Source organism: Gekko japonicus, unplaced genomic scaffold (assembly GCF_001447785.1).
Source record: "Gekko japonicus isolate JY-2015 unplaced genomic scaffold, Gekko_japonicus_V1.1 scaffold1450, whole genome shotgun sequence".
Taxonomy (NCBI): domain Eukaryota; kingdom Metazoa; phylum Chordata; class Lepidosauria; order Squamata; family Gekkonidae; genus Gekko; species Gekko japonicus.
In genome coordinates this window covers 318,661-337,259 of record NW_015163132.1, presented here as the reverse complement: position 1 = coordinate 337,259, position 18,599 = coordinate 318,661, and the positions used below count along the sequence as shown (strand labels likewise).

Below are 18,599 nucleotides of genomic sequence, written 5' to 3'. Positions count from 1 at the left end.
GCCACTATTTGGTACAACAAAGGGAAAAACATATTTGTAAGACACTATATAAGAGGTTTATTACTTAAAATATGGAATGAATTGAAGCAACGGTATTTTTTGAAAATACCTAAATGGGTATCCCCCATTGAGGCTTTTGTTAACCCAAATTTGTATGATCCTGAAAAGAAATTATGCTATGAAGATCTGCTAGATAACGCAAACAATCTTAAACCAATTCAAAACTTGAAGGTGCAATATAAGAATCTATCATGGTTACAAGTAATGCAATTATATTCCAGATATAAGGAAGATCAAAAATATGGTTTCTATGACCAACCTATAGATTTAGAAAAAGTTTGGATTAAGTCGGGAGGGCGTATAATAAAAAATGTATATGGCTATTTATTGGAGGCTAAAATGCAAGATGAAGTGGTAAGGCTAAGTCTGGAAGCCTGGAACAAAGACCTAGGTTACAATATAGAAACAGACAAATGGTTAAAAATATGGGATACCAATATAAAAATTACTAGGGCTACCTCTTTTAAAGAGAATATTTACAAGGTCGCCTTGAGATGGTATATGTACCCAGTTAAGCTGGCTAAGATTGCTAAAACGACTGCTAATATGTGCTGGAAGTGTAAACGCAACGTTGGCACATATATTCACATGTGGTGGCACTGTTGTAAAGCGAAGGAATACTGGACAATGATAAGCAAATTGTTGGAGGAAATAATGGGATTCCAAATCCCTCTTAAGCCCGAAATTTTTATATTAAATATGATTCCCAAGTCCTATGGGAGAGTAGGGGAACATTTGTTGGTTCATTGTTTTACTGCTGCTAGGATTCTGTACGCCAAATACTGGAAAGACCCGAAAATTCCAGAAAGGACTGAGGTGATACAGAAGATATGTGAAATGGCTGAAATGGATAAACTGTCTAATATCCTAAAGGGGAAGAATGACAAGACTTTTGAAAAAAATTGGGAAAAACTTTACAACTGGACACGATTAGTGAAGGGTTAGTTAAAGGACATTAGTTGTTAATCTGGTTGGATTAGGTTAGCTGGTATTAGACCTTCCCTCTTCTTACTTAGTAAGTATCTTACTAACAATGGGACATTTCTCAGAAGTAAAGCACCTTCCTCTGCTGCATGAAGCTCTTCCACTGGCAGAAGAGCATCTTGTATTGGAGAAAGCCTTCTGGTGCTGGGAGAATGAACTGTTTTTGTTTTGTTTTCTTGGCTGAAAAAATATTCAACAAGAATGTAGAACTGCTGGCACACTAGTGCACCTAATCACTCTTGGCTGCAAGTATTCAGGGCTTCAGTTGGGGCACAACTCCATCAAGTCATAAAGGGAAAGATATGGGACCATTTCTGCGGTCACTCTGTAAGAATAGACATACTTGAGGAGGAAGGAAAGCAAAATCCAGGGATATCAAAAAATACAAGAATTAAAAAATAAATAGGATACCTTTCCATCCCCAGTTTGAAATCTTCATGGGAACGATGAGGCCATACACATGAAAATGTTACTTATAAAACATAGAAGTTGAATCAATATCTGCAAATATCTACCAAGGAACTTTACCTCTGCTAATTAAGGAGCCTTCTTTGGATTGGAAAAACAGACAAATGGCTATTTTGTAGCCATTAATTTCTGTACCACAAAATTAAAAAATGGCCTGTACAGCTTTTCTATATTAACAAAAGTATCAGGGGTTTAGTGCTACTATCTTCCTCAAAATTTATTTACCTGCCACTTATGGCAACCAGCTTACCTAGAAGAACCTGAGCTCTGAAAGCTTTATTTTGCATCTCAAGTAGAGATTTGCAGTATTTACAGACATTCTGTTTATATTTTATTTAGACAATATTGGAATATGTAAACCTGCAAAAAACTGGAAGTTTTATTCTGAATGTTTGTTTTAGAACTACTGTACCAAAATTATAGAAATTATTTTGTGGATTGTTTGTCCAGTCTTTAAATTTTGATGTACAGAATATGAATTTACATTGGATACTGTTTCTTTTTAAATCATATTCATCTTCACTAGGACTTTTGTGCCGGCACAATAATCCTGAAAAGGAAAAGATGAGACACTGCTATTCCTACTTCTGATTCATAATCTATAATGTGAACAATTTACCAAAAGATCCAGGTAGCCATAAACATAGTCAAACATGTAAGTGATCTTTTAGTATGATAACGAGCCAGATATCTGATCTGAAAACCTAGGCACCAAACAGCACTGGCCCCGGAGACAAGATAAATCTGTATATGAGTTTGTCAAGTGTAGCACAGCTGTCCATCTCTCTCCCTGACACATTCATAATTAGCACTTTGCCTCTGGGGATTCTGGATTTCATATAATTCTCCTGTAGCAGTCAGTGACCCATCCTAAGCAGGGTTGATTAGTGTTATTAGATAACATCTGTTTGAAAAACATATTATTGTGGGCTAGGGTGAAGCATTGTTCCCTTCAGCATGGTTGATAGCTGATGCTGTAAGCCTGTGCCTTGACAACATAATAAAATGTAAATTGATAGAAGCCAAATCAAGTGAGCATCAAAAGCTACAACATATATAATATTGTTTCCAGATCACAGGTGACAAAAAGATACAGCAAGAAATCATGCATTATTGCAGTTATTGAAGGCATGTCATTGCAGGTTATGTTTACAAAATACAGAATATGTAAATTTTGTATTCAGGAAAATAGATCATTAACTTTATAAGATTTAAAAGAGGGACTGGTTCTTTTTCTCCCACTCAGAATTGGAAGGAACCTTAGAGGACATCTTGTCCAACTCCCTGTTCAATGCAGGAAATGTAGCATTCCTGACAGGTGGCCATCCATCCTCTGCTTAAGTACTCCAGATAGAGAGAGTCCATCATCTTCCAAGAAAGTCTGTTTCATTACTGAACATTGCTAACTATTAGGAAGGTCCTCCTAATATTTAGCTGAAATCTACCTCTGTGAAAGTTTCTCTGATTAATTTTATTCCTGCTTTCTGGAACAACAGACTGTAATTTGTTCCATTATCTACATTATAGCCTTTCAGATATTTCAAAACAGTAATCATGTCTAGCCTTCTCTTCTCCAGGCTAAGCATACCCAGCTCATTCAACCTTTGCTCATAGGGCTTGATTTACAGACCCATCAGTATCCTGGCAAACCCTGCTCTGCTTATGCTGTCATCTGTTGATGTCCTTCTTAAAATATGGGGCCTGGAAATGGATACAGTATTCCAGACGAGGCCTGACAGATGCAGAGCAGTGAGTGGAACTATTACTTCCTGTAATTTGGACCTTGTGCTTCTGATAATGCAGCCACAAAAAGTACATTAGGATTTTTTAGCCATCACACTATACTGCTGAATCACATCCTCGCTTGTGATCAACAGTGCCGTCCTACACAGACTTATTCCAACTTGTGAGCAATAGTGAAAGAGAGTAACTCCAGTCTAAACCTTCTGAAATTACTGAAATGACTCTGTATAGGACTGCACTGTAAGACCCCAGCCTAGAGTTATGTCTTTGATTTTTTTTAACCTTAAATGTAAGATTTTATATTTATCTCTGCTTATGTATTTTTCAGACTGTTAGGATCATTTTGAGTCCTGACTGCTCCTTGGTGCTTCACATCACCTGAAAATTTTATATGTATTCCCTTTACACCCTCAACCAAGTACTTTATAAAATGTGGAAATGCACAAGGCCTAGGACAGAACCCTGCAGCACTCCATTGAAGATCTTCCTCCAGGATAACATGAAGCCATTTAACTATGACATATCTAACAGTAGTATCAACCAGCCCTCATTCAGACTTCTTGTCCACACTGAAAACTTGCTGAGATATTAGTTCACCAAATTCTCACAGCCTGCCAAACTAGTTACTTTATCAAAAAAGGAGATAAAGTTGGTCTGACTTATTCTTGATAGCTCAAAGTAATCAATGAATTCTAGAAAAGTATGCTCGCAGAATGACTGATTAATAGTATCATCTAGAATTTCACTAGGTACAGACATCAAGCTGATTGGTCAGGAGTTTTCTAAGCCCACCTTTCCCCATCTCCAGTCCTCTGGCACCTCATCTTCTGCAAGAATCATCAAAGATGACAGCCAGAGGCTCTCTCATAAAATCTGCAATCTTCTTCAGTGCCCTGGGATAGAATTCCAAATATAGTGAAAGAGTCATTATTTTGCTAAGAGTTAAAACAGCAGAGAATGCATGATTAGTCTTTTAAGTATGCACTTGTTAGAGCCGTTGTAAGCATAAATGACATTTTTCTAAATGAAAATTATGCTCTTCATTTATTCAGCATCCATATAACCAAAATTGCACTTGTCAAATCCTATAGGCACAAATGGACTCACTGACAGTCATCTGAACACCATCAACTGCTGGATCAGCATTTTATAGTAACATCCTGTAGAGCTGGTGGTGAGGGAGCAGGCAGCATGTTCAGGGCAAATATGCAACCCAAAATATTATTAAATTCTTGTAGTGTCAATGCTAGCCTTTTATATCCCCAACATCAAAGCACATAATTTTCTTCTATTAAATCAAAATTAATGCCTTACATGACTTCACTAAATTATATTGGAGATTACTGGAATGAAACTGCCTTTAAAGTCTGATTTTATTATTAAAATACATTCCTTCTGTAGCAGCAGACTAAAACGTTATTTGATAGTGCAAAATAGGAGTTGATCCTGATAGTAGTTTTGCCAAACCCCTAGGCAATAATACCATACAACAGTCAAAGAATTGATCCTGTTCACATTCACTGAAGTAGTTTTTCCCCAGATACTAAAGAAATGAAAATGTGTACATTTCTCCAGTAGTTGTAAAATGGGAATGGAGAAAAGATTATCACGTCCTCAAAAATTAAGCCCAGCATTAATAGCAGATAAGATGTTAAATCCATGTGCCACTGTGTAATACTTCCGTCAATACTCATATGATCAAATCCCATAGAGAAAGTAAGAAAGTATCGTTTTCCAGTACTGGCTGCATATTAATGATAAAAATGCTGGATTACTTTTAGCTGGAATATATAGAAATTATAGATGACAAACAAGAGACATTCTGCTACTTTGCTTTCTGCCTCTGTTCTTTTGCACTACAGGTGTCTAGTTAGCACAGACATTTAGGAAGATAGCTGTATAGTGATAGCACTATCACTGCTCCTATGAACAAGCCATTTGGTTCTTATATTACATACATTTTTGATCTGAAATAGGAAAGACAGGTCACATGCTCACTGCTGTATGCCATGGGTACATGTATGCACACACACACAAACACCAACCGAGAATAATGCTTCATGTATTGGATGAAGTTGGTAGAAAATAAAAGGGCCACACCAGTCACGAAGAGATAAAAAATAAGGCCAAGGCCAATGGTACAAGTAAAGTAAAATATTTTTTATTACTCTCTTAAAATTCCCTGTGCGTTTTGCCAACTAGCTTCTTCAGGGGAATGTGCTACTCTTAAGTGTTTATTCAACAAGAGCCCAAGATCAGTAGCAATTGTCAGTAAAAGAACGCCAGTATATACCAGGGTTTAGTTGACACAATAAAAAGAAGAAACACTGCAAACCTAACAGATTCCCTTGAAGAAGCCTGTTGGTGAAACACATAGGGAATTTTTACTGAGTAATAAAACATATTTTCATTTTACTTGCACCATCAGCTTTGGTTTTATTTTTTATCTCTTGGATGAAGTTGGTAACAACTTTATGTCATGTTAAATCCTTCAGTCTTTAAGGTGCAGAAGACTCTGTTCTTTCCCCTATGTGCAACAAAAATTGAAGAGATGATGTGTAAACTGTTCAAAATATCATGAAAATTAAATATATTATCTTTTGGCATTGCGTTGGAATACCCAGGAGATCCCAAAGGATTGTTTGGCTGCCTGAAGCTGCAGCTCTTTTTTGGCACCACTAGGTGGCAAGCTATGCTTATGTTTAAGCTGAGAGTGTAGTGACTTGCCCAAAGTCACCCAGCTGGTTTCAAGTGGGGAAATGGGGAATCAAACAATCAAACCTGTTTCTCCAGATTTAAGTCTGCCACTCTTAACCACTATATTGAGCATATCAGAATAGGATCTGAGAGACCCAACTTCAAATCCCTACACTCTCATGAAGCTCACTAGGTGGCCTTTGATCATTCATTACCTCTCAGACAGGCCTGCCACACAGGTTGTAGTAAAAATAACATTAAAGAGGGAGAATGATGTGTAACACCTCAGAGGAAGGGTGGAATAAAAATGTTCTTAATATAATAGTAATTATAATATCTTTCATATGGAGAATTTTTCAGTTACATAGAACACTAACTACAATCTGAAGTTAGATTCAGGTGGGTAGCCATATTGGTCTGAAGCAGCAGAACAAAGTTTGAGTCCAGTGGCACCTTTAAGACCAACAAAGTTTTATTCAAGGTATAAGCTTTCATGTGTCTGAAGAAGTGTGCTTGCATACAAAAGCTTATACCTTTTATAAAATGTTGTTGGTCTTAAAGGTGCCACTGGACTCAAACGTTGTTCTGACAATCTGAAGTAGAACATTTGAGATACAGGTTTACAACCTCAATGGCTGTGAGAGCACTAGGCCTATGACAGTAAAACAACCAGAGCAGTACTCACCAGCTTGATTAGTTGTAATGCTGACAGAAGCAAATTGTCTTGTCCGGGCACCCAAGTCTGAAACTCCGTTAACTGCATCAATCTCAAATGTGTAGTTGGTATGTGCCAGGAGGTCTACTACAGTCACAGTGGTATTGGTGAGTCCAGTCTGACGGGGAATAAATCTTACATTGGCACGGCATGGTTCACACAGCTTGGCAGTCCCTCCACATTTCTTGCATACGATGTTGAAGGTGACATCTTTCCTGCCCCCAGTGTCCAAAGGCCAGCTCCAGTCTAGGATAACTGATGTTTCATTGATATTAGAAATAACATTTCTGGGAGCAGAGGGTGGTCCTGCAAAGGAAAATGGAAGAAATTACTTATAAATAACATTACAGAAAGACATAAAAAGGCACCCAAAAATGATGCCATGCTGTTGTTATTATCAATTTTGTTGTTATTATCGGTTTCGGTTTCCAAAGACAGCTCACTAAACTTCCAATTTTAAAACTGATCTTTTATTAAAACAAGTTTCTCTTAAGTAACAATTTTCAAGTTAGAGGAAGTGAACCCTGTTTGCAACTGACCAAAAATGCCTTTCTTGAAAAGAACAGTATCAATTTTAGGAACTTTCGAAACTCTTTGACTAATTTCTCTTTTACAGAAAACTGAAGGAAAGCAATGAAAAGAAATTATCAATAAAGGTCATTCTGTACCTTTTGTGAAATAAAAATACTAAGCAGAGGTTTGGATCATGTTGTTCATTTCTTCATGCACAAGGGGGTTAATTTCCACTGACTCCCCCCTTCCAAGGCAGACCTCTAACTGCCCTCATGCTGTTCCTTGGAGTCTCCTGTCCCACAGGAATAGCTTTGGGCAGCATGTTGGACTGAAGCAGGCAGGGGAAGGAGCAAAGCAGAGAGCCACCATCTGATTTTCAGTGGGATCCAAGCCAAAGTTTAAAGGCTCCCCCCTTTTTTTGCACAGTGGAGATATATAATTAATTTATCTCTCTACTAAAGATAATGCTTGATACTCAGAAAAAACCCAAAGACAAATACCCTGTTTAGCTTTCTTTTTCTTTCTTTCTTTCTTTCTTTGCAGTAGTTTTGCTTTCAATGTAAATTCTTTTTAAATTGTGGAAAGCACAGGGCTAAAGTGCCAAGTGAAAAATGGAGGCTGTGATTCAAAGTCAAAATGCGATCACTACTCACTTGTGCAAGCCATAGATGGGGGATCTTTCTCTGATCGAAAATAGTTCTTTTCACACTTGCAGTTTGTAGAACCCTCCACACTTGTAGAGCTATGAGGCGGGCATTTGGCACACTTCACATTACCAGCAAAGGCTTTGTAAAACCCTGATCGGCAAGCTATAAAAGAAAAGTAATGGTTTACAATACCTTGTACAATATGCTTTTGTCATTTCCTTCACTGAAGGATGGAGTAGAATGATCACTGATTGTACCACCAAGATAAAACCAGTACTTGAGAAACAGCACTTGGGTGGAAAATTCCTGCATTATTTTGGGCATGGAACCTAGGGGGGGGCGGGACCTCAGTGGGGTATAATGCCATAAGGGCCACTCTCCCAAACTGTCATTTTCTCCAGGGGAACTGATCTCTGTACCCTGGAGATCAGCTGTAATTCCAGGGTATCTCCTGGCCCCACCTTGAAGTTGGCAACCCTACTCTCCATAGAAATAATTCTGTAATTCTTCCTTTGGACAAATGCATGTGAAAAATGAAAATTCCAAATCAAAAGACAAAACTTGTTGGAGAACAGTTGAATTTTCTAATCCTTTAGTTTTTACTTTGTTCTTAGCATCCTTATGAGATCCTTTTCTCGATAAGCTTATATAGGGGTTTTATATAATTCTAAAACAAGTGTATTTCTTCCAAACTAAATTCATAATAGTCTGTTTTAGAATGCTTACATTAGTTTCAATTAAAACCTCATTTTTATCTTCAATAATTGCTTTAGCAATGACAGGCATTCAGGCTAACAGTGTGTGAATATTTAAGATTGGCAGTAGGCAGAAAGGGCAAACCAGCTGACTTCTCTTAGCAAAGAAACTTCCTACATTGTGGGGGAAGACCACACAGGCCCTCTTTCAGTCACCTGAAAGTGGTAGGTTCTGTGTTAATGTCCCCAATGAAATTGCTTATGACCTCTTTTGACTAGTATCACCATTACCACAGGCAGAGTTCAGGGAGCCTGTTGCCCAAGGAATATTTTATCTGCAAGGCTTTTGAGCACCACAGGATCTGACAACCAAATCTATAGAATACTTATATCTCCAAAAATTAATTCTTATGCAGTTTCAAAACTCTTCTTGTTATCCTATCTGCTAGTAAATTTTGTCCCTCATCAAGAAATAAACCCTATATTTTTATTCAAACGGTTTTCCTTTGGGTATCACCATAAATTCCATTTTATCTTCTCTGAACATCAAGCTATAAGGAGTAAACTAAAACAACTTGTCAACAGTGGGATTCCTATCCAGCTTTGAAACTGTATTGAAGGAGAAACATAATGGGCTTGTCTGGATAAAATGTAAATACCTCTCATGTGCTACAAGAATGGATCCTGCATTAGCAAAGGCTGTTAGGGATGCTGCTTCAGCTTGTATAATCTGCTTGTAACAAACTCCAGGTGGTGGTGTTTCATTAACACTGGCACAATCCCCCAATTCTTTCTCATCACCCAGCCTGAGTCAGTACCTCACACATCATGTTAATATATAGTGAAAAGTGTGCCTGACTTGCACCAAAAGAACCTGCTTTCCAGCCCACTGCATGGCATCAACACACAGTCAACGATAAGATCACAGAGTGGATAGAGAACCACTGTGACAAAACTTGCCATTGTTTCAGATCACTCCATGAAAAATTCTTTCTCTCACTCTTTTTTAAAATATAGAACCAGTTATCCTCAGACAGCTGTTTTTGTCTTGCTTCACTGGGTCACTGTTGCTCTTGATGTCTTGGCTGACAAGCAGCAAAAATCTCTTCTCCATACCAACACAATTTTGAGAATTTCGAAACATGATTTAATTCCTTCTCATTAAAAAGAAACATAATACCTAAGTTTCTCATGCTATGACATTCAAGCACTGAACTGTACATGTAAACGTTTCAGAAAGAAAGAAAAAAGGAGGAATTAACATTTCTAAGGTTTCTTCCTAAAAACAATATCCCTATTTGTCATTTTATATCCCTTGTCCCATTTATCTGGTCTTTGAGTCTTGCACATGTCTCCATCTAAAGTACTGCAATGCATATATATTCTGTTTATTTTTTAAAAAAAGTTCTACAATTCCTATTCAATCCTAGAATTGTCCCAGTTTTGCCTTATTTGGGTTCACAAGCCACTCCCTCCTGCCCTCTGTCCCTGCCACACCCAATTCCCAACGTATAACAGGGAAGACAATTTTTTTGTCTTCTCCAAATACTTCCTTTTTTTGTATTTTTGCATTTCTCTGTGTGTGTGTGTGTGTCTGTGTGTGCGCATGCACCCATGCCTGGAAGTTATGGCAACCTCTGCTGCCTCCTACTGGGGCAAGGAGGATGTTCAGAGAAGTGACTTGATAGCCTGCCTCTCCCTCCCAACCTTGGTATTCTTTGGAGGTCTACCATCCAAATACTTGGCAGGGTGGCCCCTGCTTTTTCTTATGAGCTTAACAGGGCTCCCATTTGGCAAGTAAGTCACAGCCCTGTCCTTCCCCCTTCCCCTTTGCTCAATTTGCTGCCAAGCTGCCTGATCTCTTCCATGAGTGTTAGACCTCACCCAACTTCCCAATCAATATCTATGAACTCCTCTCTTACTTGTCCTTCCACTCTTCCCTGCATGAATAACATGTTTTCGAAGGTACTATGCATTGGGTACTTGGTATTATTTTTATTGCTTGGAACTGCTGTGTGTCCTCCTCTGAGATAGTATTGCTCAACTTAATAAACCTCATTTCTGATTTCATCATATTCAGGTCTCAGTGTTCATTTCCAAACTTATACTGCTTCCCTACCATCAAAGAGCCCTTATTACTGGCACATACTTAACTAGGGAGAACTGATGTATATTTACTTGGCTACCACTGAAAGATAACGCAACAGATTCGAAGGCATGAAGCTAGAGGTGGTAGAAGAAATGTTAATTCCATATACATAAGTATTTGTCAGTTAACACTGCCATGTCTCTGGAAAGTGTGTGTGGGGGATCCTCCCTCCTCAATCTGATACACTAACGATGTCTCCTGTCTGGGTTGTTATCTGTTTATGGGGTTCCAGCTGCTCCTGACCTGCTGGGAACAAACGGCTTCTATTTTGACCGCTCACTTTTCTCCCACGCGCGCAATGCACAATGCTTATTGGCTTTTGCTTGTAATGGGGGGTGCTTTGAAACTACTATAACTTTGGGTGCCCTGCTGCTTTGGGCCATTCCTGACAAAAACGTTCACGTTATGACTTACCAATAAACAGAATACTTCTTATGAAGCACTGTGTGGTGTGATCTGACTATCGACCCTGACAGTATTTTGGTGAGTGCTTGGGCTTTAATGGGCAACAGAAACTGGGAAAGGAGCCTGAAACTGGGAAATGCTCCAAAAGATCTTTTCATTATGTCCCTGGACTAGGGTTGCCAGCTCTGGGTTGAGAAATACGTGGAGATTTGGGGGGTGGAGCCTGGGGAAAGCAAGGTGTGGGGAAGGATATCAGGAGGTTATAGGGCCATAGAGGCCACTCTCCAAAGAAGCCATTTTCTCCAGGGAAACTGATCTTGGCTGTCTAGAGATCAATTGTAATAGTGGAATAACTCCAGGTTCCACCTGGAGGTTGGCATCCCTACCCTAAACATGTACAGATAAGAAACAACTGCTACAGATATACTGTAAGCTTATGGGAGAAAAGAAAAGCAAAGGAGCAGAGCCCACAAATATCACTTAATGAAGACAGGAAAAAGTGAAGCAGAACATTGCAGGAAACTATATAATAAAGGCAGATTAGTCTGTTTATTGTCTTCCAAAGGCAGAAACTTCACCAAATCTTCCATGTTTTCTGCATAGCTCAGCTACTGTGCTGTGAAGAATAGTAGTTATAAGGAAAATGAAATAGTTAGAACCCTGCTGTCCCAGCATGCCCTAGTGGGAGGATTCTGATTTGTATCTTCCCCTCGGGCTGTCTTGCACTTCCATCTTTGTGTGTCAAGCGGCCATAAGATTATTCAGTACTACAGCCCTCAGGAAAAATAAAAAAGCAATTATATCGTAAATTAGAAACCTGGAAAGAGGGTGGCATGAAAAGGTGGTCACACCAATTTCATTTCTTTGACATAAAAATGGCAGGGCAAAGAGAGGGGGAGAAGAATGGTAGTTTTCATTTCAGAAGAAATTTCTTTTTCAGGAACAGAGGAAGTGCATTTTGTTTGCCAGGAAAGCCACATATGACTTAAGGTGAAGGATGCTTCTGGTTTAAAGTAATGAACAGAAGCCTAAGCACATTCATTTTCCTAATGCTTTTAAGTTGGAAATAAGAGCTATTTTACAGCTATTTTAAGTATTCTTAAAATGACACTAATACAGGTGCAGCTGTGACACATGACAGACAGATAACAGAGTGGCATGCAAGTGACAGGGGGATAGAAATGCAACAAGCCTCCAGCCAAATATTCACCACTCAAAGCATCCCAGGACAATATAACTCAGACCAATGAGGTAGATGATGCAATTAGGTAACACAATGAGGTTAAAATTTATCGGTCAAGTTCTTCCTGTTACCAGAAGCACACACATGTTTGGCTGCAAACTTTTTCCAAGATGATATAAACATTTCACTTGACAAAGTTGGAGTCCAGCAGCACCTTTAAGACCAACAGAGTTTTATTCAGAGTTTTGTGTTCATACGCACTTCTTCATACTAAAGGTAAGGCTGCTGCCACCAGCAATCAAATTTTTGTTTCCGCTCAAAAGCTCTTCACAATTAAGGAGAAATGTAGTGCTTTAAAAAAACCCTGCTTATTTCACTACTATAATCCAGGTATTCTCAAAGTCTCCCTCAGCAGAACTAAAATTGCTTACGGTCCCCAACAGTAACAAATACAAAGAAAAGACTGACAGCTTCATACTTGCAATTCTTCTGCATGTGTGCGTGTGTGTGTGTGTATTTGAGGTTTGGGGAAATAACATTAAAAGAAAACAAGCCTAAGTGACAAAAGATATAGGAATCATACACTTAGTGGCTCTTATCATTACCAATTCCTGCAATGCTTGTGCATGTGTGCGTGCGTGTGTGTGTATTTGAGTTTTGGGGAAACAACATTAAAAGAAAACAAGGCTAAGTGACAAAAGATATAGGAATCACACACTTAGTGGCTCTTATCATTACCAATTAGAAGGAAATATACATATATAGCTTTAATAGGGAACTAAATTAAGTAATGAGGAAATATTTTAGCATGGATGCCTAAAAATTCTCAGATTACTCTGACATTCCACTGGCTCTTTTATTCTTCTACAATGTGAGTTTCACAGCCTCAAAAAGCAAACATTATCCCAAATCTCTGTTTTGATACTAAGGCCTACTTTCCTCTCCTCCCACCTCCAATAAATATGAGCAAGAATGAGGCAAGGAAACTGGATGGAAAACAAAACAAAGAGACTGAAAGGAATTATTAGGCTGTGCTTAATTTATTCTTGAAAACAATATTTGGGTGACTTTGGTACCCCAGTTGTACTTCTTTAGTGACAGAAAAGTAGATTCAGAACTTTACTCTTAGGACATTGTCACCTGTATAGGATTGCCAGGTCTGTGTTGGAAAATACCTGGAGACTTTGGGGGTGGATTCAGGAGAGGGCAGGGTTTGGGGAGGGGAGGGGCCTCAGCATGGTATAATGCCATAGAGTCCACCCTTCAAAGCAGCCATTTTCTCCAGGGGAGCTGATCTCTGTCAGCTGGAGATCAGTTGTAAAAGCAGGAGATCCCCAGGCCCCGCCTGAAGGCTGGCAACCCTACACCTGTATGTAATAAATAATGTCCCCAAAGTAAAGCCAGTTACCACTTACAACAGGGGTGTCAAACATGTGGCCCAGGGGCAAGGCCCTGGCTGTTTCCTGGCTGTTTCCAGACCCGGATGGCATACATCTGAGAGTTGTTTTGATACTAAGGCCTACTTTCCTCTCCTCCCACCTCCAATAAATATGAGCAAGAATGAGGCAAGGAAACTGGATGGAAAACAAAACAAAGAGACTGAAAGGAATTATTAGGCTGTGCTTAATTTATTCTTGAAAACAATATTTGGGTGACTTTGGTACTTCTTTAGTGACAGAAAAGTAGATTCAGAACTTTTTACTCTTAGGACATTGTCACCTGTATAGGGTTGCCAGGTCTGTGTTGGAAAATACCTGGAGACTTTGGGGGTGGATCCAGGAGATGTCAGGGTTTGGGGAGGGGAGGGGCCTCAGCATGGTATAATACCATAGAGTCCACCCTTCAAAGCAGCCATTTTCTCCAGGGGAGCTGATCTCTGTCAGCTGGAAATCAGTTGTAAAAGCAGGAGATCCCCAGGCCCCGCCTGAAGGCTGGCAACCCTACACCTGTATGTAATAAATAATGTCCCCAAAGTACAGCCAGTTACCACTTACAGCAGGGGTCTCAAACACGTGGCCCAGGGGCCGGATAAGGCCCTCGGAGGGCTGCAATCTAGCCAGCAAGGCCCTGGTGTTTCCAGACCAGGATGGCATACATCTGAGAGTGCAGAAAAGGGCAACTTGAATGATAAAAGGGTTGGAACACTTTCCCTATGAAGAAAGGTTAAAATGCTTGCGGCTCTTTAGCTTGGAGAAACAATGGCTGAGGGGTGACATGATAGAGGTTTATAAGATTATGCATGGGATAGAGCAGGTAGAGAAAGGTACTTTTCTTCCTTTCTCACAATTCAAGAACTCGTGGGCACTCCATGAAATTCCATGAACAGATAAAAGGAAGTATTTCTTCACCCAAAGAGTGATTAACACATAGAATTCACTGCCACAGGAGGTGGCGGCGGCTACAAGCATTGACAGCTTCAAGAGGGAATTAAATAAGCATATGGAACAGAGGTCCATCGGTAGCTATTAGCCACAAGGTATACATAGGGACTCCGGGACAAGTGATGCTCTGTATTCTTGGTGCTTGAGGGGGGTCAATAGTGGGAGGGCTTCTAGTGTCCTGGCCCCACTGCTGGACCTCCTGATATCACCTGGTATTTTTGGCCACTGTGTGACAGAGTGTTGGACTGGATGGGCCATTGGCCTGATCCAACATTGGCTTCTCTTATGTTCTTATGGATCCAACCCATGGATTTATTATAAATTTTTAAAACATCAATAATTTGAAAGACCTCCAGAGAAAACTAAGTGAATATTGGAGCCATTGAAATTTAAGCAGACAGTAAGAACCTAAATCTGCTCAACTTACTTGGTTTCAATAGAGTTTCGTCAAACCTAATTTCCCTTACATTGCACCTGTTCTAGACAAGTCTCCTTTTCATCTTCTGGACGTCTATACAGAGAGTAATACCACTAATTCTATCTGCAAATACAAACCAGGTGTGAAAGGATCCGGTAAACAGATACTTTCCAGTATTAGTTACTCTGGGGTCCATTTTTCTATGCAAGGTCAAATCCACTGTGTATGCACAAAATGAGCCACGCTCCATGGTCTTATAGGAACTCCATCCCTATTATGTGGAACATAAGTAAAACACTTTGAGATTTCAATGCACTGGCAGTGGATATATGCCATTACAAAGCATGGTGGGCATTATTTCTGAGTTTTCCCCATTGTTCAATTTAAAAAAAGGAAGGAGGGAGTCATGAAAAAGTGCCACAACTTTTTAGAAAACAAGAGGATTTTTAGAAAACTTGGCTTTAAAAAATCCTCCTCTTCCTGGACACTTAACACAACATGTCAATGGCCCTAGAATACACTTCACACATCTTTCCTGGAGAAAGAGGATACATGAGTATGGCAACTGTGTTCAGGGTGAGATTTCTCCATCTTTCAACATGTACTATGTACTGCTTTTTGCTAGGCTGGGGTCTCCAGGCCACACCAAGAACTGAAAAGATTTGTAGGTATTGTGTACCATCTTCAGGCAAAAAGGCAGAATACCACAGAGGAGACCACTTTTGTGGATGTAGTTCTAAAAATATTAGACTCTGGCATCCTTATTCAAAAAAGGTTTGAAATGCCCTACTAGTAGTAAAATGCTGACTTTCAAAGATTCCTTCTTTCTGTAAAGAAATAATGCATATAAAGAAGATGCAAAAGAGCACCTTCCTCCCAACATTTTTTTAAAAAAATGTAAGTCGCATAACTGCTGCTACATGATTAAGCACATAACAGTCTCACCTATACTTTAATTGCATTAGCATCTCATCATTCTTATTATGCCCTCTACTCTCATTTCTACTTTAAAAGTCTTGTTGGGAGAGGGGGCATCTTCAGATTCCAATCTATGAACTACATTACTGAGGATTATCTCATTCCAATCTTTTCCCCCTCATGATCTCTCTCTCTCTCTCTCTCTCTCTCTCTCTCTCTCTCTCTCTCACACACACACACACACACCCACACACACACACACACTCTTTTTTTTACTTCTTCTAGAATATGGTTCTGGAGTGCCTGTAATGCATGCCACTGTTTTTTGCGGTACTATTGTGTGTTTAATGCCCGTTCCGGGCCGTTCCGGCTTTTACCCTGTCCCGACTTTTTTTACTCCTGGGTCACCACTCCTCTCTGAGCAGTTTCATGCACATAATCACTAATGTTTCCAACCTTTTTCTTTTAATGTGGGAAGGGTTGACTCTTAGCACAAATCTTAAAGTAAAAGCAAGCTGAGAAGGTGACATGACCATGATCAAATTTTTATAGCATGTTATAGCAAAATTATCAATTTTGTATAGCATATCAGTAGCCAAGTGAGACTTCATTTGTATCAGAACTATAATATAGGTGGAAAGTGGGTGAACTCTTTCCTCTTGCACTGTTTTTCTAAATTAAAATAGCTACCTGAAGATGCTGTTGCCCCACTATATTTTTCCCAGTGGGAATATTCCAAGGGGCTGTCTGAAGGCAGGAAGATACTTCAAGGAGAAAAAGTTCACCACCTCCCCTCACTCTACCAGATCCCTGATTAAATCAGAGCTCTGCTTGGCTGACATTCAGAAATATAAAAAATGTTGAAGATCTATTTATGGTCCTCCCAGCATCTCTTTTAGAACTTTTAAGTTCTACACAAACACAGAAAGAAAACCTTATTGAAAAACCAATAAAAATGCAATGTACTAAAAGCAAGCAAAAAGTTAGAAATGTTCTACAAGTGTATTTTAAATGAAAACATTATGTGCATGCATGCTCATTGCTTTGTGTAAGAAAAATAATTTTAATTGAAAAGAGATAGCATAATGAATGTTAATGTTGATGATCCTGGGAGAAGGGACCAGAGAGCACACCATCCGAGCTCTGCCATTCTGAGTCTAGTATCAGAAGCAGAGTAGTTCCTGAGTCTACTTGGCTTGGCTCTCAGGGCATTAAAGACCTGTACCCTTGGGAGGAGGGGCTAGTGCATTCACTCAGAAATTGGGAAGGGGGGAAGCAGGGTATAGTTAGTTGCATTTTTTGAAGTGCTGTAAGTAGCTCTGCTCTGCGGTGGCTCAAGTGGTTAAGACGCTGAACTGCAGGCTGTGGATGGTCAGTAGTTCAGCAGTTCGAGACCCGAGTGCCGCATGATGGAGTGAGCTCCCATCTCTAGTTCCAGCTCCTGCCAACCTAGCAGTTCGAAAGCAAGAAATTACAAGTAGATAAATAGGTACCACTTTGGTGGGAAGGTAACAGCGTTCCATGCGCCTTGGTGTTTAGTCATGCCGGCCACATGACCACGGAAATGTCTTCGGACAGCGCTGGCTCTTTGGCTTTGAAACGGAGATGAGCACCGCAACCCTAGAGTCGGATTTGACTGGCTTTCGAGCAAGGGAACCTTTACCTTTACCTTTTTAAGTAGCTCTGAGGACTTTATTATCAAAAAGTGAAATATAAATAAAATTTAAAGGCAACATTGAAAATCAGGACCGCTGATGCTGATTTTAGTTTATTTGATTTATTCGATTATTTAGGACATTTTTATTTCCATCCTTCTTCCAAGGAGCTCATGAATCCTTGATGGGTCTTCCCTCCTTCACTTTCTCATCACAGTAAACTAGGGCTGCCAACTCTGGGTTGGAAAATTCCTAGAGATTTGGGGAAGGAGCCTGGGGAAGGTGGCATTTGGAGAGGGGAGGGAACTCAGTGGGGTATGATGCCACAGAGTCCACCTTCCAAAGCAGCCATTTTCTCCAGAGCAACTGATCTCTGTAGTCTGGAGATGAGCTAGAATTCCAGGAGATCCCCACTCCCCAGGTCCCACCTAGAGGCTAGCAACCCCATGCTATAGGTTAGACTGAGAAAGAATGTTTTGGCCAAGGTCTCTCAGGCCCCGGTCACACGGGCTGGAAAATGCGGGGGGGGAGCGTGGCTGTTTGCCCCGGGGCAAACTAACGTGCGACTGCGAGATCAGACGTCCAGTTCAGGTCCCGTCGAGGTCCCGTGGCTAGGGGGGACGTGCCGATCACACCACAGGCAAAGAAGCAGGGCGGCGCGGCAAACGGGGTTGTTGGGGGTTTTTTTACTTTTTAAAACTGAAGTGTGCGCATGCTCCGTTGGGTGCTTGTGCGCATCCATGGGGCCTTGGGGGAAAAATGACCTGTTTGTGAGGGGACATGGGCGGGCGCCGGATGCCACCGGAAACGCGATCAGACGCTCGCCCTTGCCCCGCGGTTTCCGGAAACTAGTACCTCCGAGGTACTAGTTTTTTGCCGCGCATCTTCGGAGGGAAGCCTTGGTTGAGCCACGGGAGCTCTACGCTTCCCAGATCTATCTTCCGTCTCTCTAGCGTGGCTACTGTTCC

The 18,599-nt window shown here is 40.2% G+C and overlaps 1 protein-coding gene across 1 annotated transcript in view; it reads right to left on the bottom strand.

Moving 5' to 3' along the window:
* EPHA3 (EPH receptor A3) overlaps positions 1–18,599 on the bottom strand; it is a 306,093-nt gene that overhangs the window by 101,384 nt on the left and 186,110 nt on the right. Inside the window, exons 5-6 of the mRNA XM_015406944.1 lie at positions 7,834–7,989; positions 6,638–6,973 (exon numbers count right to left, since the gene is read on the bottom strand). Of these exons, the coding sequence (XP_015262430.1) occupies positions 6,638–6,973; positions 7,834–7,989 (492 nt within the window). The remainder of the gene's footprint in view (positions 1–6,637; positions 6,974–7,833; positions 7,990–18,599) is intronic.